The 26661-nt window shown below is 41.8% G+C and overlaps 1 protein-coding gene across 1 annotated transcript; it reads left to right on the top strand.

Moving 5' to 3' along the window:
* On the top strand, positions 1-25302 carry RAB40B (RAB40B, member RAS oncogene family). Its single transcript, XM_055797201.1, has 6 exons — positions 1-630; positions 19864-19924; positions 21846-21906; positions 22759-22836; positions 23323-23545; positions 23969-25302. The coding sequence occupies exons 1-6, from the start codon at positions 489-491 to the stop codon at positions 24238-24240; spliced, it is 837 nt and encodes a 278-aa protein (XP_055653176.1). The 5' UTR covers positions 1-488; the 3' UTR covers positions 24241-25302.
* Positions 25303-26661: the final 1359 nt, after the last annotated feature.

The raw sequence follows: 26661 nt of genomic DNA, 5'->3' as shown, positions 1-26661 counted from the left end.
GGCGGCGGGCAGGCTGAGCGGCGGCGTGAGGCGGCGGCGGTGGGGAGCTGGCAGCCCGGAGCCGGCAGCCCGCGGCCGGGCCGGCGGCTGGGGGAGCGGGACGGGGCCCCCGCGGCCGCCCCGCTGGTCCTTCGCGTTCCCGGGTGGCGCTGAGCGCTCCGCGTCAAAGGGTTGGGCCCTCCGTCGGAGGCAGACGGTCTCCTTCCTTCTGTCGCGACAGGACGCGCGCCCCCGCCGTGCCCCGCCGCTGATACCGCCGTTCGCCCCCTCCCCGAGAGCGCCCCGGCGGGGCGCGGGATGGTGCGGCGGGCGCTGCCCCTGCTGCCGTGACGGGGCCGCGCCGCTGCCCCGTGCCTCCCCCCCGGCAGCGCCGGGCATGCCGCTGCCCGCCCGCCCCGCCGCCCGCTGCCGTCAGCTGGCCCCCGCGGGCCCCGGGATGGGCCCCGGGAGCTGAGCCGCCGGGGAGGCCGGGGGAAGCGACGGGGAGGATGAGCCACGTGGGGAGCCCGGTGAGAGCCTATGATTTCCTGCTGAAATTCCTGCTGGTGGGGGACAGCGACGTGGGCAAGGGGGAGATCCTGGCCAGCCTGCAGGACGGGGCCACCGAGTCGCCCTACGGCTACAACCTGGGTAAGCCGCGCCCCCGGGAGCCGGGCCGCCTCTGCCCGCCGCTCCCCTTCCCCTCCGGCTGCGGGGGCCGGGCCCTGCGCGCTGCGGCCCCGCTGCCCGGGCTGGGGGGGCTCCCGGTGCGGGGGGCTGGGACTGCTGCGGGGGGCTCCCGGCGGTGCCGGAGGGGAGGGGGTGCCGGCGGAGGCCCGATGGAGCTTTGCTGCAGGTAGTGTTCAGAAAGGAGGTGGAATTGTTGTCGGGCTTTAAAAATCCCCCGCGGGTGATCTTACGCGCTAAACTTTCTGGAGCTCAAGTTTAAGAGCAATGTCTTAATGCGCGGAAGGTGTTGATCGAGGGGTAGGATTCATCCAGCGCAGCAGTGAGTTGTCATCAGTGAGTCGAGGGAAATACCGACAAAAATGTTTTTCTAGTCAAGGATCTTTGTTAAACAGCGAAGGTGTTTGCTGGGAAACTGCTTTAATTGAAAGGTCAGAAAACGAGGGGGTTTTTTCTCCCTTTTTTTCACTGTTGTGTTCTTAATATCAGAAGAGTAGCCCTTTAAGATCAAGGTTCATGTTTGTAGTATGTTCTTTCACTTAAGCTTTTTAAAGGGCAAGGCTGAGGAGCCTGGTCCATGCCAGGTGTGTTCTGCCTGCGGAACAGGGAGCTGGGAATGCTGCGGGCTGGTTTGAAGCCAGGAATGGCTCGGGGAAAGGGGGTTTCTATTTTCCTTCCCTCCTGTTCCCCTCTTACCACTCCTGCAATCTTGTTTGCCTAGCACATACTCTGGTTCCACATCATCTTTTCTCCCCTCATGCAAATCTGTCATGTGGCATATTAAAAAGCAAATTATCTTGTCGAGTTACCCATTGCTTTAATATACTGCCAGTCTGTGGCGAGCTAACTCGCTGGAAGGCTTTACATTGACTTAGGATCTGTTATTATGTTGAGTTCCTGGTACTGATTCACAGCGAAGCGCTGGAGGAAGGGAGGAGAGCTCTGTGCCATCGCTTATGAGTCAGACTGTACCTTGGAGGCATCAATGTACGTTTTAAGATGTTTGCTTAATAGTTTTGCTAAATTACTCCTTGGGGTGTTGCAGTGTGTTTATTCTTCGTGCTCTTCAGGTGGTTGAAGGAAAGGCAGAGTGTGCCTAGTCTGCTCTGCACACACCATCTAGTTTACAAATTCTTATGCTGAAGGAGCGTAAGAATTTATATTTAGTCTTTAGTCTCCAATGTATCTTGGCGTAACTGAGCGAGATGCTTGACCAGCTCCTGAACTCATCAGTCTTCCTTCAAGACTTTTGCTTGTAAACCTTATGGGTGCCTGTGGTTTTGCTCTGAAAAAAATATTTAAATTGGGTGGCTAACACCATAACTCTGTGAAGAGATTTCTTGACAGCCAAAGAATACAAATATTCTTTTTGGATTATTTTGCAGGTACTTAACATGCATCTTGGAAATTCTTCATCGCTGCTAATAACCTCAAAATGTATACGCACAGGGCTGTGACTTTGTATGTGTTATTTCATGGATTGTAGTCTTTTCAATCTGAACTTTACAAGGTTAGGCAAATATGGTGATGCAGGACCTCACAAACTCTACTGTGCAAAAGTCACTGTGTCACAGAGACTGAAAGAAGTTCTTAGCCCTGAGAAGATGAGCGTGTCTGAATAGAGGGATATGAGTTAGGAGAGAAGGGCAGATACAACAGATGACATGGTAGTAAAATGTGGAAGGAATATAACCTGATTTTTAATTTTAGGCAACTAGTGTCATAATTAAGAGCTTTTCTACATACTGAACCTGAGTGTTTGCACAATCACGTATACTGTCTAGACTCAAGGAAGGATTTTAACTGTGAAAGTTCATTAATTATTTTTTTTCACTCATTGATTTATCATGTTCTTGAATGCATCAAGCTTGAAATACTTCTGAACACTGCACGTGAGCTGCCCAGTTTCTTTGGTGATCTGTATCCAATATCCCTTCTGTGCCTGTATCCCCTCAGTCTTTCCTGTATCATTTGAGTGTGGCTGCGTAGGATGCAGCTGTGAGGAATCCGTGCAGGCTCAGGGACTATGAAAATAGAGATGCAAGGAGAGAGAGCTAAACATCCTGTTGGTATTATGACTCATTTTCTAATTTAAAATTAATTGATTAAACTTTATTTAAAAACTCGATAAACGCTGACTTTTTCACTGTTTTCTAGTCCTTACCTTAGTTAACGGCTAGGATCTAACACTTCCAGAATGCCAGCTAGGTCTCTGAACTGGAAAGAGAAAGTCTAGTGGTATGATAAGATTCTGTCAAAATGTGCAACATGTATAAGCTTTGAAATGACAACTTTCTTGTGGAGCTTGATGAAAGGGAATAGCTTTGAGACTACATTGGAAGGGGAGAGAGACGATGTGTTAAAAGCCAAGAGCAACAGAGGAGAGAGAGGAAGAGCACTGAAGGGCCTTGAAAATGAGAACAAAACAATCTATTTAATATGATGAAGCATGGGAATTTGAGCAGTTGTAAATATCTCATCTCAAGTCTATGGACTCGAACTTTAATTGTATAAACCACAAATTAATTTTTCACAGGCACTTTCTTAACTGTTCAGAAATAAATCTGGCATTGTTCTCATTCGCAGGAAAATACAGCAGTTATACATCTTACTGTTGTTTTTGTCGGTACACAAAAATGACATGAAATCTGGAGATGGGAAGGGAAGCCAGCATCGTGTGATGAGTCAAGTCCTTGCAAGCTGCTGCTGGTCCACAAGCAGCATATAGCTCAGCTGTTAAGGAGTGCAATCTCTTAGTCTCTGAATTTTTCTTAATGACCAAAGTGCTCTGGTTTAGAAAGAAGAAGGGAAGAAGCTTTATTAACGTTGCAAAGTAAGGACTGCCATGGAAGATGCATTGGTGAGCATGATTCATAGAGGTAATTTAGAAAGCAGTTATCCTGGAGGTGGGCAGGTAAGTGGTAAGGTTAGTTGTCTGGGTAACCTGCCTTTATAGTTCTCCCACATCTTGCTCAAAACTGAAATTACAGTAGATTGGACACGCTTGATCTCTAACCTGGTAAGAACAACTGCACAAAAATTATTTTAGAGAGCTGCAGAAACTTTGCTTTTAAGCATGGTTAATTTTTCATCAGAATAAATTTAGAGGAAATAATGGCTTCTAGACTAGAACATAATACCTTAGATGTCCTGTCACTAGGTAGATAAATATTTTGATGTTTTGCACTAATAAGATTTTTATTCAGCTGTGTTCTGGTTTTGCTTTCATGCTAAGATATTCTTGCAGTGGGATTGCTTGACGTGGAGACTGAAAGGAATGATTGTTCAAACCTGTATACTCCTGCTCCTTTTCTTACAGGAGCATCGGGTTTAAAATGATTAATTCTCTCTCATCCTTTCTCACCTAGCAACCTTTTCATATCCCCTTAAGTTCATATCACAATCGTTTGTCTTCCCAGAAATTCTGTCTGTCCTTAGATTGAGAACTTCACAGGGGTATTGGTTGTCCTACCCGAATGTTTGAAAAGATGCTGATGTGTAACAGTTGAAGGTGTTGGTAAGTGGTCGTCTCGATCGCTGAGTTGTTAGAACACAGCCCTGCAGGCTGGATGCCCAGCCTCAAACAGACCGTATGGGGGGAGCTGGGTTACCCTTACATATAGGGAGTGTTTAGACTGGGATAGTCATCGGCTGCTCACGTCCCAGCAGTCAAACTTACAGTCCATGGTGGCTCTTCCTGATAATACACAGATCAAAGCCATTCTTCCCTGTAAAGAGAAGGGAATAGACCCTAACTAAAATAAGGAAATAAAAGGAAATATTGTTAATGTGAGAAATTGAAAGACTTCGTTTTGTGAGCCGACTGTGGTTTCCTCCCCTCATCCCCAACCAGACCAAATGCAGAACTAATGGAGGTAAAAGTCTTACCACAAAAGTCTGATGTTAAGTGTCTGTTCTGTCTTCATAATACTGTTACTTGGCTGAAAGGAAGGGGAAATAATGTTGTTTTGTTTTCCTACCAGCATGATAAACAATAGGATGGGTTGCTAATCAGTGGCTGATTTGGAAGCCATTACGTTTTCCTAAACACAACATGATCTGAAGATCGCAGTAGAAACTTACAGCAACATCATTAAATTTCTGTATTTCTTTGCACATAGCACCAGCGTTTAGGGACAGTCTTCAGTCCGTTTCATTAGGATTTCTCCAGCAAAAGAGTTATTTAAAGTTGCTGAGCACCGGTGTCTGAGTGAATAAACACCTTTTGAGGTTAATTGTGCTTGCCTATAAATAGGCTGACCAGACTTTATCTCACAGCACAAGGGACAAAATTTGATCACTTTTAGCTGTCATGAAATAACTTTTCCTAAAAGTTTGAATAGGCATGAATTTTGTTAACATCCAGTTGCATGCCCGTGATCTCAGTTTAAAAGGATTTAAACTGCGTTCTTGTACAAGGAAAAGCAGGTGAGGTTTGATTTCGTATGCTAAAAATTAAGTGCCTAGAAGACATCTAGTGTCTTATCTCATTACTGTTGGCTTCTGTGGCATGGGTGGAAAGAAATAGTTGCTTCAAATAGGGCATCTAACCTATTTCAGGATGAGTCTGTAAAGCAGTAATAGATCCTACTCTAAATGTGTTGGTTATGACTGCCCCTTTAATGCGTTACCTTACAAGCGTCGTGTTTACTGCTGAAAGACAACATTAGTTTTGGATTATATCATCCACTGCATGTGAAGAAAGTTCAGCAAACAGTAATTGCCACTAACTTTGTACTTGCTCTTGCCCTTTCGCTGTGTTTGAAAGAGAAAAATGGAAATTATTTCCCCCTTTTCCACCACCTATAACCGCATTTTATCTCTTCCAGGTGACAGCACTGTGGAGCAGCAATTCTTCTCCATAGGCAGTTAATTGTGAGAGGCGTATTTTAGCTGAAAATGTGGATCCTGGTTTGACCCGATTCCCTTTCTTCTTGCCTTACTTATGACAGATATTTTTGTTTGGGTTTGTTTGGTTTGGTTCCTTTACAGGATGGAAAATAAAAACACAGAACCCCAACCAAACAAAAATCCCCAAAAATCTAATTCAGATTGGCTTTGTTCTTTGCTTCCCCTCATGTGCCTTTCCCCCATCCCCAAATCTTGATGTTGGTGTCTCGTGCTAACTTTGTCATGATGAGAATTGCCCACCTTGTGAGACCAGTACATCGTGTTTTCTTCCCTGTTAGGTGTCACTCAAGCATGCTACCATGTTATTTTACCTCTTTTTTCATAAACAACGTGGTAAAGGATACTGTAGCATTTTCTGTGATGGTCAGGTCAATCGGGCAGTGCTGGGTTTTGTGTTTGTTGGCTGAACCCCCACATCTGTTGAAGCAATGAGTGCTCACCTTGCTTGATTTAATGGAGCAATAGAAATCCTAAGCCTGCTTGGCAATGTAAGGTTTTTCATGTTTCTTCAAACCGTTCATAAAATTAGTTTTGCTTTATTGCACACTTTCTTCTACTTGGCCGTTTTGCTTTAGTTTAATAAATGAATAGTATTTCTTTGGTTTAATATTGCAACTGGTATCCATCTCATGGACAAAAAGCATTACTGTCTTACAATTTTGTGAGGGTCCAAAGCTAGCTCATTCTACAGTGAGGGCTTGAAACCCACTCAGTCCAGTAGGCTTAAATGATTTCTGTTCCTAGCACTCTTGTCGCCCAACCATATCGGAGGGGAAAAAAATAATAACTGTGTGCACATGCACATATTCAAACCAGGTATTTGTGTGCCTTGTTCTTTTCTAGTAACTGGCCTTTAAGTTTCCTAGCAAGGCCTATTCAACAACAACAAAAGACTGAACAAAGAAAACACATTTTTGTCAGGCTTGTTAGTGTACAATTTCAGAGTGAAGAAGCCTTGAAATCTTAACTTCACATGAATGTTTTTTCCCTGCCTCAAACCAACCTGCACACACTTGTCTGAATTTGCTCTCTCTTACTGCTACAAGTAATGCCTGAGACCGTTGCGGCCAGAGAGGCTACAGGATCGTGTGCTTCCCTCTGTCTGTGCATCTTGTTCAGCCGCTTGATGTGCTGCCTGTCTCCGTTTCCCTTGGGCTACTGGTGTTCCTCCTGGCTTTTTCATAGATACGAAGGAGTGGGAAAACGTAAAAACAAAATCACCGTGAGGCTCCCAGACAGGTGTGCAACATGAAAGACGAAGTCCAGGCTGTTTTGAAAGGTGGTCAGACTTCAAGGTGTTTGAGTCCTTTTATGCTCCTTCAGCCTAACCAAAACTGTGGTTGCCTGTGCCAGGATTAAGTTTCACCCAATATGTTGGTTTAATTACATTTACATATTGCAGTAATCTTGTTTTTGTTCTGGGAGCTAAACAAGAATGGAAAAAGGGAATAAGAATAGAAATTGGCTAACTTTAAATGTTTGTATCTCATTTTATTCAGCTCTTCTGGATTTCATTTAATATAAGACTGAAAATAAGAAATTAATGCAATATTTGCACAAAATACTTTACATGGGCTAGTGTTTGTCATGTTGGTTTTATTTAAGGATCATCTCAAATGGAATACAACAAACATGTTTGGTTTGAGTTTGCGGTGCTTTTTTTATCCACATACAAATCTGTTGATATAGTGGAACACATCTGTACAAATAATTGTTCCTTTCTTTTATGTCTTGAAGTGTTGTAATATAAAAGTATGAACTGGGCAAGGTAAGTAGTCACATACTCCATGCAGAGCAGCAAGTTTGTAAGCAAAGCTGTTACAGGTCAAACACTGATTTATCAACATACAGGGTGTATTTTGTGTCCAGTCTTTCAGAAAGGTAAGATAAAATCATCTGTCAGTATTGATTGTAGATTAGTGCCCGCAAAAATATTGGTGTTCATGACAGCTGCTCATGTATCAAAATTGTCATGCAAATCTGTGGAAAATTGGAAAGCTAATTACTACGAGGTTAGGATGCCATTTCTGCCCAGGAATGGAGGGGATTTAAAGGTCCAGAAATGAACCTTGCTTAGGTGCCACAAAACACTATAAAGACATAAGAGAGTATCCTCTTCCAGCTGGGTGGGATAAGAGAGAAAGTATCATCAATAACGAGTGGTGCCAAGTGACAAAGTATGCTGAAGAACAGCTGCCTTAAGGCTTTTAAAGTAGTAAATACCTGCTTTTGGTATAATTACTTCCTTGTTTGATATGCTAATTAGGCTGTTACTCTGCATATTGGTGAAAGGAATACATGTGCTGTGTTCTGCTGAGACCCACTGGATCTGATCGGTGATTCCTCACAGGAGGCATGGGTTTTTGGAACCCTACAGGATATAAATCTCCAAGTGGAACATATTCGGGTTCCTGTAATGTTCAGACTGGTGAACCAAATCTCTGAACTGTACTCAAGGCAAGGTGAGAATCCTCTCTAGGACAGAAAAGTCATTCTTCTCCAGCTGGTGGAAGGGCAGGTAGGACCTAGTGGTGAAAATACCCTTACGTGCATACAAAAACATTTCTGTGACGTCAGTAATGTTTTACTGTTTTGTAGGCATATAAACAGTGAAGACTAAATATTTTGGAATCCTGTTTGTTGTCAAAAGCAGGGAAAGCTATTGTTCATGAGATGTACTCTTGTGCTAAGCTGAAAGCCAATATAACAGCTCTGCTATTTTACTTTGTGCGTGGGATTTGCCGTTGAAGGGTGCTGGTGTGAAAGCTCTGTGTGAAATCGGCACGTGGTTTCAGAGGATGGAGGTGATTAAGCGATAGCTGGTGAGCACGAGGAAGCTAGAAGAGCCAAGGCTGTTACTCTGGAGTTATCTTAGACATTAAATTTATTTGTGCAGTGTTGGATTTCAAAGTAGTAACTGGTGGTTTAATAGGCAGAGGTGGAGTAACTATGATGAGAATTTCTGGAATGGAGATTTCCATGTGTTTTAAAAAGTACCTGACTTCTAAGTTAAGAACATAAGCATCATCTTGGGCTCATTTAACCTAGCACTCTGTTAAAAATGGTAAGAGAGATTCTACTTAGGAACATGCAAACCTGACTGCTTTCTGAGGTCCACTTCCCTCATGCACCTGTCAGCCTCCCCAATCCAGTATTTGGAGATGTAGACTTCTTTGCAGCTGCTTCATTTATGAAAATGGGTAATCTATGTGCTCTTTTTTAATTATTATTAAAAATTATAGTTGCAACTTTATATATAAATTAGGAAGAAGCCATAAAGAAACCATTTTGCTTATTTATTTTTTCTTATGCTAGCGTAAGTGTGATTTAGGGACCTCCTTTGAAACATTCAATACCGATTAGTGTAGACACGCCTCTGGGCTGCTATGAGCCCTCCAAAAGATGCAGCTTTAAAGAAAGACGTTCACTGCTGCAAAATCAAACTATTTAGTTTCCCCCAGTAAATTATTTTTGGGTCCCAGCTTCATGTTCACATAACACAAAATCTCAATGCCATAAATGCCTGTTTTAATTGTGTTTGTTAAAATGGTGCATATTCTTTAAGTGTACTTGGGTACACAAAACTTTGGAGAAATGGTTTGTGAAAGTACTCTCATTCTTGGATCAGAGGAAGAAAACCTATTTATTAAAAAGCTGCATTTATTCTTAATATATGGCTAGTTGAAGTGCCATGTGTGCAGATGTAAATGTAGAGGAGAGTGAACATGTGATGCTCAAAAGTGAGGTGCAGTCCAAGGGGGACACATCTGCACTAGATGGATTGCAGCTGATCTTTCACACTTTCATATGCAGTCCAATCACTTGTATTTAATAACCACTGTTTATTTACTGTAGGGTGTGTTCCAGGCTGATGATTCAGGTGTTATGTCTTTATTTTGCCCGAGGTTTTGTATTGGGTATGTTGAGCACATCCTGGCAGTTGGGAACGTGCTGTTAAGCTCCTGCCATTACTCTCGCTTGTCCTCTGGGCTATGGCTTCCTGCAGAGCACTACCCTCACCTTACCCACATACCTTCTCCTGTCATATGGCGTCAGCAAAGCTGATAAATAATAGGAGAGAATGCTTTTGTACTCCGAAAGAATGTATTGAAGGGAGTGGTCATAAGTGTATCTGAGGATTGCATGTTTAATTTGCTTGGTTTTGTAGAGAATGAGCCATTAGAGACGTTTGGATGAAACAAACTATTTTAAAAGAAAGGATTTAATTAAAAGAAGGAAGAAGGGGGGTAGGGGTATTTTAGTTTTTCAGGGTATTTTAGGTATTTAGGTTTCCAGTCAAAATAATAAATCCTCTCAAAATTTTGGAGGCAACGATGCGTTAATGTATCTCCTGTGCCCTTACGCTTTGTTTGCAAGCTGACTTTATGCGGTGCCGTAAAACAGGATATTTAAGTGCATGAAATATGAAACTGCCAGCTGGAAAACCCAGAGGAGACCCCGTGGGTCTGGCAGCCTTTTCCATACTCTCTTAAGATCACACTGAGGGAAAGGGGCTCATGTAGCTGATGCGTTCGGTGGAATGATTGAGTCAGTATACCAAGTCTTGTGGTGCACAGTTTTCACCATGGCTATCTGGATACATATATTTCTTTTCTAATTGTTTTAGCAACCCCTATACACAGTGCATGCTCTCGGTCAGTCAGGACTCTGTTCTTCTAATCTCTCTGTGTGCTTGCTTCAGTAAATACGCTGAGTGAAGTTTGTGTAAAGCACAACCTTGACTTTTCAAACCTCTTCTGAATTAGTAGATTGTGGTTTAACTTGATCACATACTTTATCAAAGAGAAGCATGGTAAATGGACTTATAAACAACCTCATAGCCTCTAAACCTTTAAATTTGTTTCCCTTCTCAGTTCGGACAAGAAGCACAGTTCCTTTTAGAATTATGTAGGATTCGAAAGCAAGAAGATCCTGGAGTCCAAGGATACATGTGGTATAATATCTTTTTTCCATATAAACTCTAGGTTTTGTCTCCTTTAATCCAGTACTGTTTGAGAACCGTAGTTTTATAGGCAGACTCACTTACCAATCTACACTGTATTTGTCTTCAACATCTGCGAGACAGGCTAGTCCAGTGCAGAAGACTACATGAAAAGTAATTACATAGTTTTTAAGTGAAGAAAAGTCTGCAGTTCTGACAACTTAAATGAAGTTTGGCCGCAGACTAGTGAGTCACCTCTCTGGTGAACAGAGACCTTTGGGTGAGTAACCTAAGAGCAGCCTCCTAGTACCCATGAGGAGGCCGTCAGGAGGACAGGGTGAGTGGGGCTGTGTACGTGGTGGGAGGGTAAGAGGCAGCTGGTGTGAGCTGTGGCAGGAGAGGTTCAGAATGGGTAAGAGGAAAAACTTTTTTACTGTGAAGATGGTCAAGCTGTGGAAGAGGTTGCCCAAGCGAGATTATGCAGTCTCCAGACGTCATCTCTGATCCTGTTTTGAGCAGGAGGTTGATCTAGATGACCTACTGAGACTGTTTCAACCTGAAATTTCCTTTGATCCTATTCACTTGAAATCAGTTTATTTTAGTTTCTTGGAGAGCTGAAACCAAATAAATGGAACAAGAGCTTTGTATCAGTAACATAGTCTGTCTTTCTCCTTTAAATCCTAACAAAGATTGTTTGCTAGCATTTTGTGTTATTTTTTTTGTCCTGGAAAAGCAGTACAGTTACAACTTCAACTTCTCTGCTGGAATAGCTGTGGTGGAGGAGAGGGGAGAAGAGGAAGCATAATCCAAGGCCAGACTTAATTTCCTTCTTTGTCCTGATGGAAGTGTAAGTCCTGAAGATACCTCATGGCTTGAGAGTTCCTAGCGTTAATGGTAACGTTATCTATGAAGCAGATTTTACTGCAGTATGTGTTTCACTTGGAATTCCAAAGTTAGGAAAGTGCGGTTGGGTCTTCTGTTCCTTGGTTTGGAGGTTAGTTTGAAAGCTCTTCCTCCTCAAGTGTCTGTGCTTTGGGAACAATGGCTGTATGTTTTCTGGATGATAGCTTTTAAGCCACAGTAATTTTTCCATAATTATATGAATTTTGCTTTCTGGCATCTTTAAATCAAAATTATTGTACTTAGAGCTACTTGTGAATTCCCACTTTGATCTTCCTTTCATCATAATGACAGAATCCATTACTCGTTCAGCTCAAAGAATTATTTTTCAGGTAATCTTTTTTCCCCTCTTTTAACAAGCAGTGCAAAAAATACCTGCATTTCTGGGGTTTTCTCTTTTACTACTCTTGGTGACAAATACTGCTGTGACTTCTGGGAGTATTGATGGCATCCTGGAGTAGGCTTTTTGGACTGGTTTTTATAAGCCTTGGTTATATCTGGCTATTACAAGTATTACAATTTCATAATATACAGGAATATGCTTATATAGGAATATTCTGATATTTCTAGTTGTTAAGAAATATTGATATGCTTAACCAAAAGTGGTGGTTTAATTCATTAGAATAATTTATTTGAGGCTTGATTTAAAGCCTAGGGAAGTTTTGGAGAGGCTTGCAACTGTTCTTAATGAGCTCTTAGGCCTGTAGTTCAGAATAACAGTGGCTGGATGTTCTTAGGGTTCTTCTCATGCCAAGTATTTTTGAACTGGTTTACTGCTAATGAAGTGTCATGACATAAAAGGTCATTGTTCTCTTTTGGAAAATACTGTAAAATGTGAAATATTGCATCTGCTTTTAATATTTTGTGGTAGGTTTGAAGTTATTCTCCCTTCCAGGTTCTGGCCATATTTCAAACCTAGTGTTTAAGATAGCAGTAGGGGCAAGTGCTGCGTGGCTGTGTCCCATTATTTTCTTTGTTTGTAGAATTGTAAACAATACGTAACCTGCCTTCTGGTCTTTTCCTCATGCACCAGGGTCATTTGACACCCACCGTTAAGCTTTATGATAAAGAATTATTGTGAAGATACCCACAAGCACTGAAAATATTGGACAATCAACTGTTATATAAAACTTAATTCCACTTTTTGGGGGTCAGTTGTTTTAGCCCGGTCAAGCTTCCCTTCACTGTGCTTTCTGTGGGTGTGCCGAGCACCACATCGTAGCTGTTGCTTGGGATACCTGTGTATCCCAGAGAAGCGGAAAGAATGAATCATGGTTGAAACTTTATTTAATCACAAGGAGTGTAGAGGGGAGATGGTGCATGGGAGGCTGCCCTTGAGAGCTGATGCTCTTTGAAAATTATGTGACTGAGTTTTTTAGGAAGGTACAATGCTTCTTAACAATGCCCGACGTGTGCAAAGGAGCTGTTATTGCAACGCAGCTCTTACAGGAGTTGATGAACAGCAGCAGTGAGAAGATGGTATCACAGAAGAATATATTTTTTTTTTCCTCTGTACTTATAATAGAAGTAAATTTCTAAATGAAATTCACTGATGCTAGGTTATGGTTATCTTTACTTTGATGTTAAATGGACTAAAAGTTGAGGGAAATTCTTATAAAACGCGAATCTTAAGTAGAGAAGAGCTGGTTTAGAGTCCTGTTGCTGTTTTGTAACAATGACTATAAACTGGGAACTTCTTGATGTTACATTCTTTTTAATGTTGAGTTCTGTTTCAAATAATTTGGAGAGACAATCAGGGAAATCGTAAAGCTAATGTTTGTTGTCTTATGTCAAGAGTGTGTTCCTTTCCCAGCGTAGGGAACTGAGTGATCCACATGCACTCTTAAATCGTTATCGGATGTTATTGGCTTTAAATAACTATTAAAAAAACCTTTGGCTAACAATTGCTACCAGTCAGTAACAATCGTATCTCAATCCATCTTCCGAGCTGTCTGTAGTTTGGGGGATCTTGTCTTTTAATGTGAATTTTCTTGTCAGAAGCTTGACTTGCAGTGTTGTGCATGAGCAGTTGGATCTACATGCAGGAGAATATAGATCTGCAAGGCAGCAGAGGTGTTCTGTGATCACTGATCGCCCCGGGTTCCTTGTTTCGCTTGATCCTTTCACATCTGTGGAAAAAGGGGTCAAGGGGAAAAAAAAAGAAAGACCTCAGTCAGTCCCAGCAATCTTGTTATTAATCTCTTCCCAGTTTATTTCAAATTTATTAATAAAATGTGCTGAAATAAAGGAAGAACTTCTTTTTGTCAGTGATGCTAATAACATTCCCTTTTCCTGCAGTGCTACTATTTATAAACAGTAACATGTTTATATATAGCAGCTTTCATCTGAGGATGTTAGCTGCAACTTATAGTAAATATTTGAGTTAACAAGCTTACCGTATGCCTCCGATATCCTTTTCTTTTGGAGTGGAAGAAAGGAAATGATGAACTGAAGTACATAGTTCCTGCTTCTTCCTCACCTGGGGGGGGGGAACAGTTCTCGTTCTTCTTAGAAATTTCTTTTACAAGACCTTGATTGTAAAGAGGCTATTCTATTGTTGGCAAGTAGATGTTAGGACAGAGGAAAATAAAATGTGATCTCAGGCTCTTTATTTCTTTTCCTCTTAATGGAAAGGGATAGTTCACTAGTTTTGGTTAAAAAGTAATAATTAGCTGATGTCAAATGGTTGTCTCTTCTTCCCAAACTGTCATCTGCCTTGAATGTTTAGTTTTTATTTAGCCCTCTGAGCAGAAATACTGCAAGCTAAGTCATGATTTTAAAACCCACGTACTTAACAAGTTGTTTGCCTGCTCTTTTTGGGGAGGGTGTGAATTTATGTGGGGGGCTGACCCTGGCTGGAGGCCAGGTGCCCACCAAAGCGGCTTTGTCACTGCCCTCCCCAGCCGGGCAGAGGAGAGAAAATGTTATAACAACAGGCTCGTGGGTCGTGCTTAGCAGTTACTGTCACGGGCAGAACAGACTCAACCGGGGGAAACTGGTGATAAATTAAGCAAATCAGAGTAGGATAATGAGAAATAAAACCAAAACTTAACACCTTCCTCCGACTCCTCTTTTCTTCCTGGGCTCAACCTCACTCCCGATTTCTCTCCCTCCTCCCGCTGTGCGGTGCAGGGGATGGGGATGGGGCTGCGGTCAGCCCATCACCCGCTGCCTCTGCCCACCTCCCCAGGGGCTGCCCACGGGCTGCCGGGGAGTCTCGCTCCGGCGCCTGGAGCCCCCTGCCCTGCCCCGGGTGTCTGCAGGGCTGCTGCTCTCACACCTTCTCACTCCTCTCTCCCGCTGCAGTTTGTTGCGCAGATTTTTCTCCCCTTCTCAAATCCGTTACCCCGAGGCGCTGCCCCCGTGGCGGCTGGGCTCGGCCGTGGCCAGTGGCCGGTCCCTCTTGGAGCCACCTGGCCTGGGCTCCGCCGGGCACGGGGGAGGCTTCTGGCAGCTTCTCACAGAAGCCCCCCCTGTAGCCCCCTGCTACCAAAACCTTCCATGCAAACCTGCTCCAGCCTGCTCCCAGCTGGGAAGCTGCCCAGTGGGAAAGGGCCTGGGGGGTGCTGGTTCACAGCCGGCTGGGCATGAGCCATCTGTGTGCCCAGGTGGCCACGGTGGCCAAGAGCCCCCTGGCTTGTGTCTGAAACAGCGTGGCCAGCAGAGCCGGCGCAGTGCCCATCCCCCTGCGCTGGGCACCGGTGCAGCCGCCCCCCGAGCCCTGGGCTCAGCTCTGGCCCCCCACTGCCAGGGGGACACAGAGGGGCTGGAGCGTGTCCAGGGACGGGCAGGGGGCTGGGGAAGGGGCTGGGGCACCAGGCTGAGGGGGGGGCTCAGGGGGGAGCTGGGGGGGCTCAGCCTGGAGAGGAGGGGGCTCAGGGGGGCCCTGATTGCTCTCTGCAGGTGCCTGACAGGGGGGTGCAGGGGGGGGGTTGGCCTCTTCTCCCAGGTAACAAGCGACAGGGCGAGAGGGAACGTCCTCAGGTTGTGCCAGGGCAGGTTTAGACTGGATAGTAGGAAAAACTTCACTGGAAGGGTGGCCAGGCACTGGGACAGGCTGCCCAGGGAGGCGGTGGGGTCCCCATCCCTGGAGGCGTTTAAAAGCCGTGTAGATGTGGTGCTGAGGGATGCGGTTTAGTGGTGGCCTTGGCAGTGCTGGGTTAATGATTGAACTTGACAATCTTAAAGGTCCTTTCCAACCTAAATGACTGTATGATTATGTGAAGTACCGGCTTGTTTACTTACTAAGGCTGATGTTAAGAGGATGAACAGCAACTTACCCAGTTACTGCTTCTGTAAATCAGCAGCCTGACTGACTCATGTTTTGGGGCTCCTAGGTTTTGGAGTTTGTTAATTAAATTTTGGTTTCGGATTAGCATTGGAGGCGTACCGTAAAGTTGTGTCAAACTTCTTACTCCCGTACCATTAGCTTTGGTTCTAAGGACAACAGTCAGGAGCAGAGCCAACTAGAAGTGCCCTGAGATCTTCAGATTTTAACTTGCCCCCCTAAAAATTTTGTGACTATGAAGAGCTTCTGTGTAGTTGTTAAGGAGCCCTTCCATTTTTTTAAGGCTAGATTTCTTCTAAATTTTATTCCATTAAACATCTAAAGGAAAACAGGTGTACTGAAGGATAGGCTGTGATATTGGCTTATCTGTGACCATAGAAAAAGCTAAACATAAAGCTGAGCTTTCTGTTACAAATAGCTTATTTTTAAAATTTGGGAAACCATCATACCATTGACATGAGTGAATTATCTGCAAAATTTTGTAATTGTGGTTTATGGCTTGATTAATTGAGGTGAAGAATACAGTCTAGATCTAAAATTTTAGTGTCTCTATTTCAATCTGAATAGGCAAGCTGTGTGCTTCAAACAGATGGCTTTTATTGCAGTAATTAAATGTGGTGGAAAAGAGTGGAATTTTGAAAGTGGTGATTATGATTATTCTGAATTGGCAAGCAGAAGGCAAATATGACCGTCGCACAACCTGACCTTCGTGCTCACATATATCAAAAGATACAGTCCAGTTTTATTGCAAAAGGTTTATATCTTTGCAGCATGATGTTGAAAACATGGGGCTTAGCTTTTAAAGTTTAGTTGAATTTTGAATCGAAAGGATACTGTGGGTCCATTGCTGTGAACAATAAGTGGATGGAGTTGGAAGTTGTGTCACTCGTCAAATATGCTTGAAACAGTTAAAAATATTTTCTGAAGAGAAACGTTAGACCTTAATTTTAATGTGCATATAGAAAGGTAGGTAGCTGAGGAAACTTAAAGTGGGAAGTGATGGGACCATTGAACTCTCATCATGCCTATGAGAAAATGGTTTCAAGGACTCTGAAACCTAAAACTGCGTTTTCAAATTCAGTTAACAGCCTTTGAACCTGAAGGATATTTTCGGTGGACTTTGTTAAATACAGGCCCAGAGTCCCACTGACTATGTACGTATTTATTTGTAGACAGTTATTGGCATAGAAACAGACAGTGGGAAGGAGACGTTAGCGTGTGGCTGAGATAACTAGCACTGAACGGTTAATCTGTACAAACTGATGGAGCAAATGATTGCTGGAGAAGGTGTTTAACATTGAATCTGTGAAAGGCGATCAGCCCATGGAGGCAGGGAGTTGGATTGTTTTTTTATTATTTATTATTATTATTTTGAAGTAGTTAGATACTGTTCTAATTGAATCTGAAAGCTGTTAATCTGACATCACTTATCTACAAGGAGCAACATGCCTTAAACTCTAAAGAAAGGACACATCAAGAGGAATAAATAAAAACAATGAAAGCAGTTCTTGTAGTGCTCATGAGCTAAAATGTAACAGAGCACAAGGTTCAAAGTCTTGTATTCCGTGCTTTCTCAGGTATAAAAAGGGTTGGTTTTAAGAGCATTTCGAAGACTTAATGTGCTGCTGAATAAAATCTTTCTGTGCTGAATTGGTAGGGCATAGCTCTGAAGAATCTAATCTTAAATGTTCTTGGGGTTTTTTTCCCCCGTTTTTATTTCTCCCGTGTCTTTCAACTTCAGTAAGTTATAACAGATCTGAAGCAAATGCAGAACAAGCACCAAACCATTAAAATATTAGGCTAACGTCCAATTCCTATGAAAAAATTTGAGAGATAAACCTGGATTTTATTCTGTTGTATTAGAAAGATATGACCCATGGTTGGTCTGTAGTCCATTGCTTCAAATGTCATTCAAGTGAGTCAGTGGTTTTTTCGCTGCTGCGAAGCTAAATGGCTGGCTGCTAGACACACTGGAGATCACCGAACCTCAGTTATTAAACTGAAAAGATCTTTGCTGTAAATAATGTTGCCTGTGGTGGAACATAAAATGAGCAATTTGAATGACTGAAGGATTGTGCCCTAAGGAGACCCATCGCAAAACCCAGAAAGTTTTAATAGGCTTCAAGAGAAACAGAAATTCATGGGAAGCCGTAAAAGAGTCAGTGTGGACGTGACCGCACGGTGGGTAGCGGAGCAGAAGTGACAGTGTGGTAACAGCTGCGAAGCATCGATGCAGAGAGGATGGCTTCATGTTCACTGCGGTCCTTACCAAACAGCTGAATGCTGTTTATTTGGGAATCTTACTATGTTCCTGGGTTCAATGATATTTCTTTCCATTTTCTGTCAGTTAATTTTGTCTTTGAGAAGAACAAAATCTATTACACTTCTATTAGATTTAAGCAATCCAAACCCTTCAGTAAGGATAGTGACTTGTTTCAGGTTCTTTGATTTCAATTTGTAGCTTTATGAAAATAATGTTTATTTAAAAAAATCCTTGTGACAATATTAAGCACTGGGAGATTTTTCTGCTTTACTTCAAAGGTGAATTTTTTTGATTTAGCAGACTTTTTCTTCCCCATCTTGTACAGAGATACATTTTAGTTGCATGTCCAAACAAAGCTATTCTGTCTTGCTAAATGAGTGAATAATGTTCTGGAAGGACATTTGATTTCTGCAACAGCATAATCCACATCTGTTGGTCTCATGGTTTCATGCTGTTCCTGATGATTCATGGCAAAAGGCTTTTGTTTTGATTCTTAATCAATGGCAAATGCTAATTGCAGAGATGTTCAGGTTGTGTTATCAGCTGCTTCTCCTGTACAACAGCTGAAGAATAAAGAAGTTTCTGAATCCACCTCTTCAAAAATCTTTTGAGGAACCCGTAAGGTGCTTTCTTAAACAGCAGCTGGTAATAGCATATTTTTCAGACTTGACTTATGCCTGCCATATAAAAAAAAGTAATATTTTGTATTATGCATGTGGCTAAACATGAGCGACTTGCAGTAGTTTATGGTCTGTGATGCAAAGCACAGTGCCAGGTTTATTCAGCTGTGTATCCTCTAGCTATGCAATGCTAATTTTCCGTGTTTGGTATGTCTTTTAACAGAATGATGGATGTCCATTCACTGTGTGGGAGGTGTCAGTGTTTGCTAAACATGGCCTGTGTCTCTTGTTAACTTTAGATAAACTAGTGGAGGTATTTCACCCTGCGGGAAATATCAGCAGTAGCACAGGATGCTGGAATGAGTTACGCAGTGTTATGCAGGGTTTGTTCTGCATGTTTTATGTTTTCAGGAATTTCTGAAATGATGAAACTTGTTCTTTCAGTGCACAAACAGTTTCAATGTCCTGGTCTGTTCAGTGTTTCAAGACTTTGTCTATGGGTTTGGGGTTTTTTTCTTTTTTTTCTTTTTTTTTTTTGAAATTTAACTAGTGGTTTGTAGATTTGACTGTTTCTTAATACTGCTGGACAAGTGGGACACTTTGGCTAAGAAATGAAGATCAGTCTCCCCAAACTGGTGGTAATACAGTGGGGTTTGTGTGTTTCTGCAAAGGTACGGGTAAGAGCCTGAACCGAAGGCAGAAGATGCCTCAGTTCACATTTCTGCAAGGAGCTAAAAGCTTAACATGCTTATTACTGCATTTTACAGCACCATCTGCTGCTTTTATATAAGAGGGGGACACACATACCTGATACAAGAGCTGTCTTTGAGTTGATAAGTTGATAAGGAGGACAGGATAGAGAGGATAAGGAAGGAAGAAATGATAGAGGCAGTAAAGCCAGGGAATAGTGGAAGAGAACAGCATTTAGTCTGCACCATATGTATGAAAGAAAAGGTAAAACCTAGTTCTGCCTTCTATTGTTGAAGAGATAAAACTCTTCAAGTGTATATATTGTCATGATAATGAATAAAACTGCCCATTTATCAACCTGAAGGGAGCCTGAGACATCTGCTCTGAATGGACCAAGCTTAAGTAATATGAAAGGTCTTTGTAACTTTATATGGACAAGTTGTACTTACGCATAAGTACCTCACAGAGTACTGATGACAAATACTTTTTTTATGGTCAGCTTCTTTGACATCTATAGTTGTCTGTGTGTATACTGTACACCTGCAAGCTGCTCTTAAGATTTGCGTGGTTGTCTTCCCTGCAGGTATAGATTACAAGACTACAACGATTCTTCTGGATGGCCGACGAATCAAGCTACAGCTCTGGTAAGTGTGTGCCTCAACTTTCATCATAATTTATATTTCAAAGACACAGGAATGCAACTCTTCAGGGCAGGAGTTCACCCTTATGCTTCAGAAATAGTCAACTGAGGAAGGGTGAGCTAGCTTTTTGAGTAAGTCATGCTTTCTGTTGACCTCCTTTTTGCATCTATTTCATGTTAAATGGGGAACCCTACAGTTTCTGTACATGAGAGGTGCATAACAAATGCAGAAGAAAGGCACAAAAGATACAAGTGTCCTTCAAGATAGATTCAAAGTGCCTTCGAAGATTACAGAATATACTGGTAATGAAAACCATGAAGGTACCTTAGAAAGCATACAGTGATTGCATAACAACATCCCTTTGCTCAATTTATTAGTAGTATTGATCAATTAAATAACCACAGTATTATTAAAAAGAAGAAAAAAACCCGGCATTATTGCGCATATTTCATTGGTTCACAATCTGATGCGATTTGATCTTTATAAAAGCATGTCAAGAACAAAAAAATTATTTTACACAAATGTTTTTCCTGTAGGGTCAGACGTGTGGCTGTCAGGATGCTTTTGTGTTAAGGTTGTCTGAAGATGGCCATCTTCTGGTTCATTTAGAAATACTCAGCAAGCGATACAACTTGAAAAATGCAGCAGCTTGCTGCCTCCTAAGTACATTGTTTTCCTCTTTCCCTAAACTCACGGCATTAAATAGGGAGAAGTAGGGTCAGTGCAGAAGGAGGAGACTGAGTGTGATTTTTGGGGAACCATAATCTGGATAAATCAGAGAGGTATTCTAGGAACAAGCAGTGCTCAAATAGAGAATTGGAGGTGAAAATGAATTGTTACGATTATAACCTTTTCTTCCTAGAAGGAGACAGTCCTGTGCCACTTCTGTCTTGAAAATTAATTCTGGTGTTGATTTTTGTTTGGAACTTTTTTAATTACTGGAGTTAAATGCCTGTGTGGTAAAGCTAAGTTATTTTTAATTTATTCTTCACTGGTTGTTTTTGCCTTTATGATTTTCAAAATAATGTTTCAAATGTTAAATGCAATGATGGATAATAGTACTCTGCTACATGGTATCTTCATTACCTGGTATTTTTGTTCACCTACTTTCTTCTTCTTGGGTCTTCCACTTTATATGGCTTAGCAAAAATACCACATAAAACTTATCTGAGAAGCAGCCAGGAAGGAGGTGTGTTCATTTTTTTTGTGAAAGCCAAGGATGTTCTTTGCACTTACTAAAACAAGATTGGAAATGTTTCTATAGATGGAAATGTGTGCCTTGCATTTGAAGATCTGTAAATCTACCTTTAAAAAGTCTTTATGGAATTCTGCTTCCTATCATGTTCTTCACTATAAATTTTATTTTGTTTCCAAATGCTTTATGCAGTGAAGATTTTTGATGGTTTTTTAATATTTTTTTGTGTGTGCATGCTTTTCTAAAAATCCGTGCTGTCTATGGCTCTGTAGGGATGCCTTCACCATACTAGACTCATGATGAACTGTTTCAGCTGCAATCAAGAATTTACTGTTTTTCCGTTAGTTTCCTTGGTGATAGCTATTGTTTCCTCCCACTTCTATTTTGCTGTGAAAACAGAATCTTTCTTCAAGCTGAATTAAATGCAAAGCTTAGTGACATACATACACTTGAGTAATAGCCTTTGTTTTCCAAGGGCAATCACAAGAGTGAAGTCTGAAGTCCTTGTCCTGTTATCCTGAGAAATCTGAGCAATGTATAGGAGAGGGCAGAATGCCAGTGGGGAAAAACTGCTGAGGGAGAAGAGCTCTGGTGCATTAGTGACTGCTACTGTATGACTAATGGCAGAAGAGCTGATACAGATTGGTACAGATGAGTTAATCTAGCTGAACTCTTAACATAGGCGTCCACCTACTCCTTTTAAAAAAATATATAATTTATTTCATTTAGGGATACATCAGGACAAGGGAGATTCTGCACTATATTTCGGTCTTATTCAAGAGGTGCTCAGGTAAGCAAAGTACAGCTTTCTCAGTGATAAATAATGGTTGCTGGATGAATGAAAGCAGAGTTAGCAAACAATCGTGATGGCTTCTGTAGCTCATTTGTAGACTGCATGCAGATTCAGCGCTAGTCTGAAGATAATGTGCAACACTGGAAATAACAAGAGACAGGATTTTCTTTTGGGGAGGGGAAATCCATGAGACCAAAGCTGAGTCAGAGTAAAATACAGTGATACATATTCTTATGCCTTCTTGTCGGTTACCTCGATAACTTAAGCACGTTATCATACTTTGATCATGTGAAAGCTATGCTAATACTACTCTTTTCAAAATGCGTGCCAAGTAAGAGAAATTGATAACGTAAAACTGTCAAAAGAGTAATGTGAAAAATACAAACATACTCCAAAATGTGATGAAATGTAATGACACTTAAAGTCTGAAGCTATAGTGAGTTTCAGTGTGTCTTCAAGTATTGCTGTAATTCCTGACATGTAATGGTTCTGATGCAGCTGTAATGTTCCAGAATTGCACAGAATATTGAATCTTCAAGCTACCAAATGTGACCAAAAATATTTATTTGCTATGACTTGCCATGTGTGTATGATCAACCAAACTTGTCCACTACAGAAAGAAATATTTACTGATATATTAGACCCTAAAACTAAGTCAGGGTTTCTGCCCCTCGGCAGATCTGTAATCTACACAGAGGGACGGGGCTTGGTTTCACAGGATGCTGGGTTCTGCTCCATTGAGAAGTCGCTCGGCATCTTACAGGATTATTTCAGAATTGAAGAATTTATAGATAGTATTCTCTGTGTTATGCCTCTGTTAAACTTAAAATTTTTATGTTTTTAATATAGGGAGTAATACTAGTGTATGATATTACAAATCGATGGTCATTTGATGGAATCGATCGATGGATAAAAGAAATAGATGAGGTAAGGTATGGCCCCAGAGTGTCACTAGTCTAACAGATGACTAAGACTAGTGCGTATGATATTTTCTACTGTTTGTACTGGCATTTGCATGCAGTGCTTACTACAGAGTTACCCAAGATGGCAGGTTTATAATTTTCTTTCTATGTTTATAATTCTAAAATTTGGAAACGTATCAGCTGAAGTGTCTTGATTTTTTTAAAGGTGTTGAGGGAAAGCATATGGAGGGCAAAGATTTCATATTTTAGTCCCACTCTTGCTACAGATCTGCCACATCATCTGTGCAAGCCTGTCTTTTCAGAGGAAGGGATGTTTATAGATCAGAGGATTATAGAATAATGTAGGCTGAAAGGGACCTCTAGAGATCACCTGGTCCAATCTCCCACTTAGTCTTTAAATCTTGAAAAAGCTTTTGTTTGTTTTAATTGAGGGAAGGGGAAAATAGCAGCCAAACTATTGATTTTTTTTTAATTGCTTATTTTTGCTCAGCATGCTCCTGGTGTACCAAAAATCCTCGTTGGAAATCGCCTTCACTTAGCCTTCAAGCGCCAAGTGTCTACTGAACAAGCACAAGCCTATGCTGAGAGGCTGGGCATGACTTTTTTTGAAGTCAGTCCACTTTGTAATTTCAATATTACAGAGTCCTTTACTGAGCTAGCAAGAATAGTATTGATGAGACATGGAATGGACAGGCTCTGGAGGCCGAACAAGGGTAAGTGATGTACACTGAAAATGTGAAAATTTACTCTTAGGTTTATGGTTCATTAATATAAAACAATTTTCAGAAACTTTAACACTGATGCAAAAACATCAGAAAAGAAGAATCAGGCATCCTGTACGGTTTGTTTTCTAAACAGAAAATATCTATCTGCAGGCATAACCTGTTCTGCTTTTGTAGGGAATAACATATCTTTCCTAGAACTTACGTCCTCTGTCATCTAAGTATTAAGATATAAATAGGAAACTGAAGCAGGAGATATTTTGGAATAATGCATATGTGGGAAAGGCTGTGGGAGGAGAAATGAGAATTCATCCTGGAAGTACAGAGTGCATGCAGAGTGCTGCAGGGTGCGTTAGTACCATGTGGCTGACAAAAGCATGCTATTATAATGCAAGTTTTATGTCTGTTTTTAAGTACTGAGTCTGCAGGACCTTTGTTGCCGTGCCATAGTTTCCTGTACCCCTGTGCACCTTGTGGACAAGCTCCCTCTCCCTGTTGCCTTAAGAAGCCACCTCAAATCTTTCTCCATGGCAAATGGCCTTAATGCCAGGATGATGCATGGACGCTCGTACTCCCTCACATCCAGCAACATCAATAAAAGGAACAGCTTAAAGAAAGCTAAAATTATCCGTCCACCACAGAGCCCACCAAAAAACTGTACCAGAAACAGCTGTAAAATTTCTTAAGCTCTCTATGGGAAGAGGAACCTGAATGGAATCCCCTCCTGTGAAGCGTGGAACACGAAGGCTCCTTGTTTAAAGGATGAGCGTGCTCTGTGTATGTATCTATAACAGTACATAGACAAAAATAAGGAAAGTAAGTCTTATTTTAGAGTTTGCTCACTACAGTAATGCTGCTTTGGAATGAATGACATGTTTGGTGCAACTGAAAGAATGTGACATGTTGCTGTCGGATTTTCATACTGCATTTTAGTTTCTGATGTGCATGATGCCATTGTTTTTACAAGTAGCTGTGTTTTCATACAGGGGATAATTATCATCACATTCAGTTCTTAATTCCATGAAATCTGGAAAGTGACTTACTGTGTAATTGTATAAAATCCTGTCTTTGCAAACTGTTAGAAAATATAAAAGTGTCATTGGTTTGCATATTCAGGCAGAGTTTTTTATACACAATGTATTGTATACATTGTTAAATTCTACAAATCGCGTGACAATTACTGCAATTGTGCATTTGGATTTTTTTCGTAAAGCTTCCTTGGTAACTTTTGAAGCACTAACTTAACTAAGCTAAAAATGTCTATATAATTATAATGCACATACACAACAAGGTTTTGTCCCGTTAGTGTATGTAATAGATTTGATAAAGTTTTGGTATGTTATTTAATACTTTGGGGAATTAATTTGTGATTTAAATACTTATTTTTCTGTAAAAAAATATATATATAAATAATTACATTTTATACCACTCTACAAGAAAGTTCTAGGAGGAAAATGCCAAAGACCTTCTGGTAAAAGCAATGTGACTTGATGAGCTGCTTTATAAGGAAAGAATACTATTTAAAAAATAATAAATAAATGTGTCTGAAAAAAGAAACCCTATTATGCTGGTTTTTAACTGGGGAAGGTTGTCTTTATCTTCCTTTAGAAGAATTTAAAGAACGATATACCTGAACTAGACACCAGGAATGTGAAGTCATCCTAAAAGCATCATGTAATGCTTTTGATACATCTGTCTTCAGTCTTGTTAACTGAAATACGGAAGAATAATACATGTAAAGCCTTCCATTTGTGAAGGAATTGCGTGACTTGTTCTCCTGAGTAATAACAGTCCTTTGAGGTGATGGTGTAGCATCATTCCAGTTTCTTCTGGGCATCTTCACTGTTGTGAGTTGCCATCAAGTTACATGCCTGTAACACTCCTTCTGGATCAGTGTAAGATGCCAAAGTGATGCCAGGACAGGGACCAACTGATGCATCACTACTTAAAGAAAAGTGCAGCCAAAGCAAGTCTTGTCCTAGCGCAGGAGTAAATGGCAAAACTGGGTGCGGTGGCAGAATTCCCGTGGGATCGCTGCCTGGGCAGTGAGCAGGCTGGTCTGTGCCCAGTGCGCTGCGGGGCGATGCTGCAGCCCGAGGGATGATGCTGGTCGGCTGTAGAAATTCCATCTTCGCAGCTGAAAATGGACCTGGCAGCCTTACAGCTACAAGAGGTTAAACCTGAGCGGGAGACATCCGTGCCTGGGGAGCGGTCTGGTGGTTTCACTGGTGGCTGGGCACAGGGTGACGGGTTCTCTTTCTGCGCATTGCCGTCCTGCTTTAACTTTGTTCCAAATTACAGTCCTGGCCTCGGCAGCCACCCGGCCATTAGTTTGGTTCCGTATCTGATATGCAGTACGTACGCCTAGCTGGAGGGAGCGTTAGCATGGACGTGTGTGTCCTCAAGGTCAGATTCTTTATTCCTCCTGCCAGCCACACGAAGACAAGGTACGAAGGAGAGGCTAGAGCAGCACTCCTTGCTTGTTAATTCATGTATTCAAGTCTCATGACTGGCTGAGGAGACAAAACCTTCTAAAGCTGCAGTCTGATCGTTTTTTAATATAGATGAGTGCACAAAGAGTAAGTGCAGTACCAAGTGGTCACTGCAGGTCGCTGCAGGACTGTGCGAGCCATTGTGAACTGAAAAGCTGTAGTAAGTTGCAAACAGCGGACAAATCTGAAGTACATCAAGCCATTGACGTGGAAGGCACAGAGCAAGTATAGAAAAGTGAATGCATGTGAAAGATACGGAATAGCTGGCGCTGGTGTGAGCACACAGCGTGGGCTTTCAGCTATGAACGAATTGAGGCTGGACCTCAGCAGCCCACAGGGTCCATCACCTTGCTTAAAGTAAATTCACTATTGAACTCTGCTCAGGTTGCTCAGGGTCTGGGGTCTTGAAAACTTCCCAGTTTTGAAGTGCTTGGGGGTTTCCTGGGGGTGGTAGGGTTTGCGTTTGGGTTTTGTGGTTTGCGTTTTCTTGGTCAAGTCAGGGCACCCCCCATTTTAGCATATGCTAACTGTATTTCTTCCGTTAGTACTAGTCTAATACTTGTTTATTTTAATACTTTTAAGTGAGAGCTTTCTACTAAATAGTCCATCAGACCT

This window comes from Falco peregrinus, chromosome 2 (assembly GCF_023634155.1).
Source record: "Falco peregrinus isolate bFalPer1 chromosome 2, bFalPer1.pri, whole genome shotgun sequence".
NCBI classification, from domain to species: Eukaryota; Metazoa; Chordata; class Aves; order Falconiformes; family Falconidae; genus Falco; species Falco peregrinus.
Note: the sequence above shows the minus strand (reverse complement) of the source record. Positions and strands in the feature narration are given on the sequence as shown.

Coding starts and splice junctions, on each gene's coding strand:
- RAB40B (XM_055797201.1), top strand. CDS start 489: ATGAGCCACGTGGGGAGCCCGGTGAGAGCCTATGATTTCCTGCTGAAA. Junction 21,907..22,758: donor CTTATTCAAGAGGTGCTCAG/GTAAGCAAAGTA, acceptor TTTTTAATATAG/GGAGTAATACTAGTGTATGA. Junction 22,837..23,322: donor GGATAAAAGAAATAGATGAG/GTAAGGTATGGC, acceptor ATTTTTGCTCAG/CATGCTCCTGGTGTACCAAA.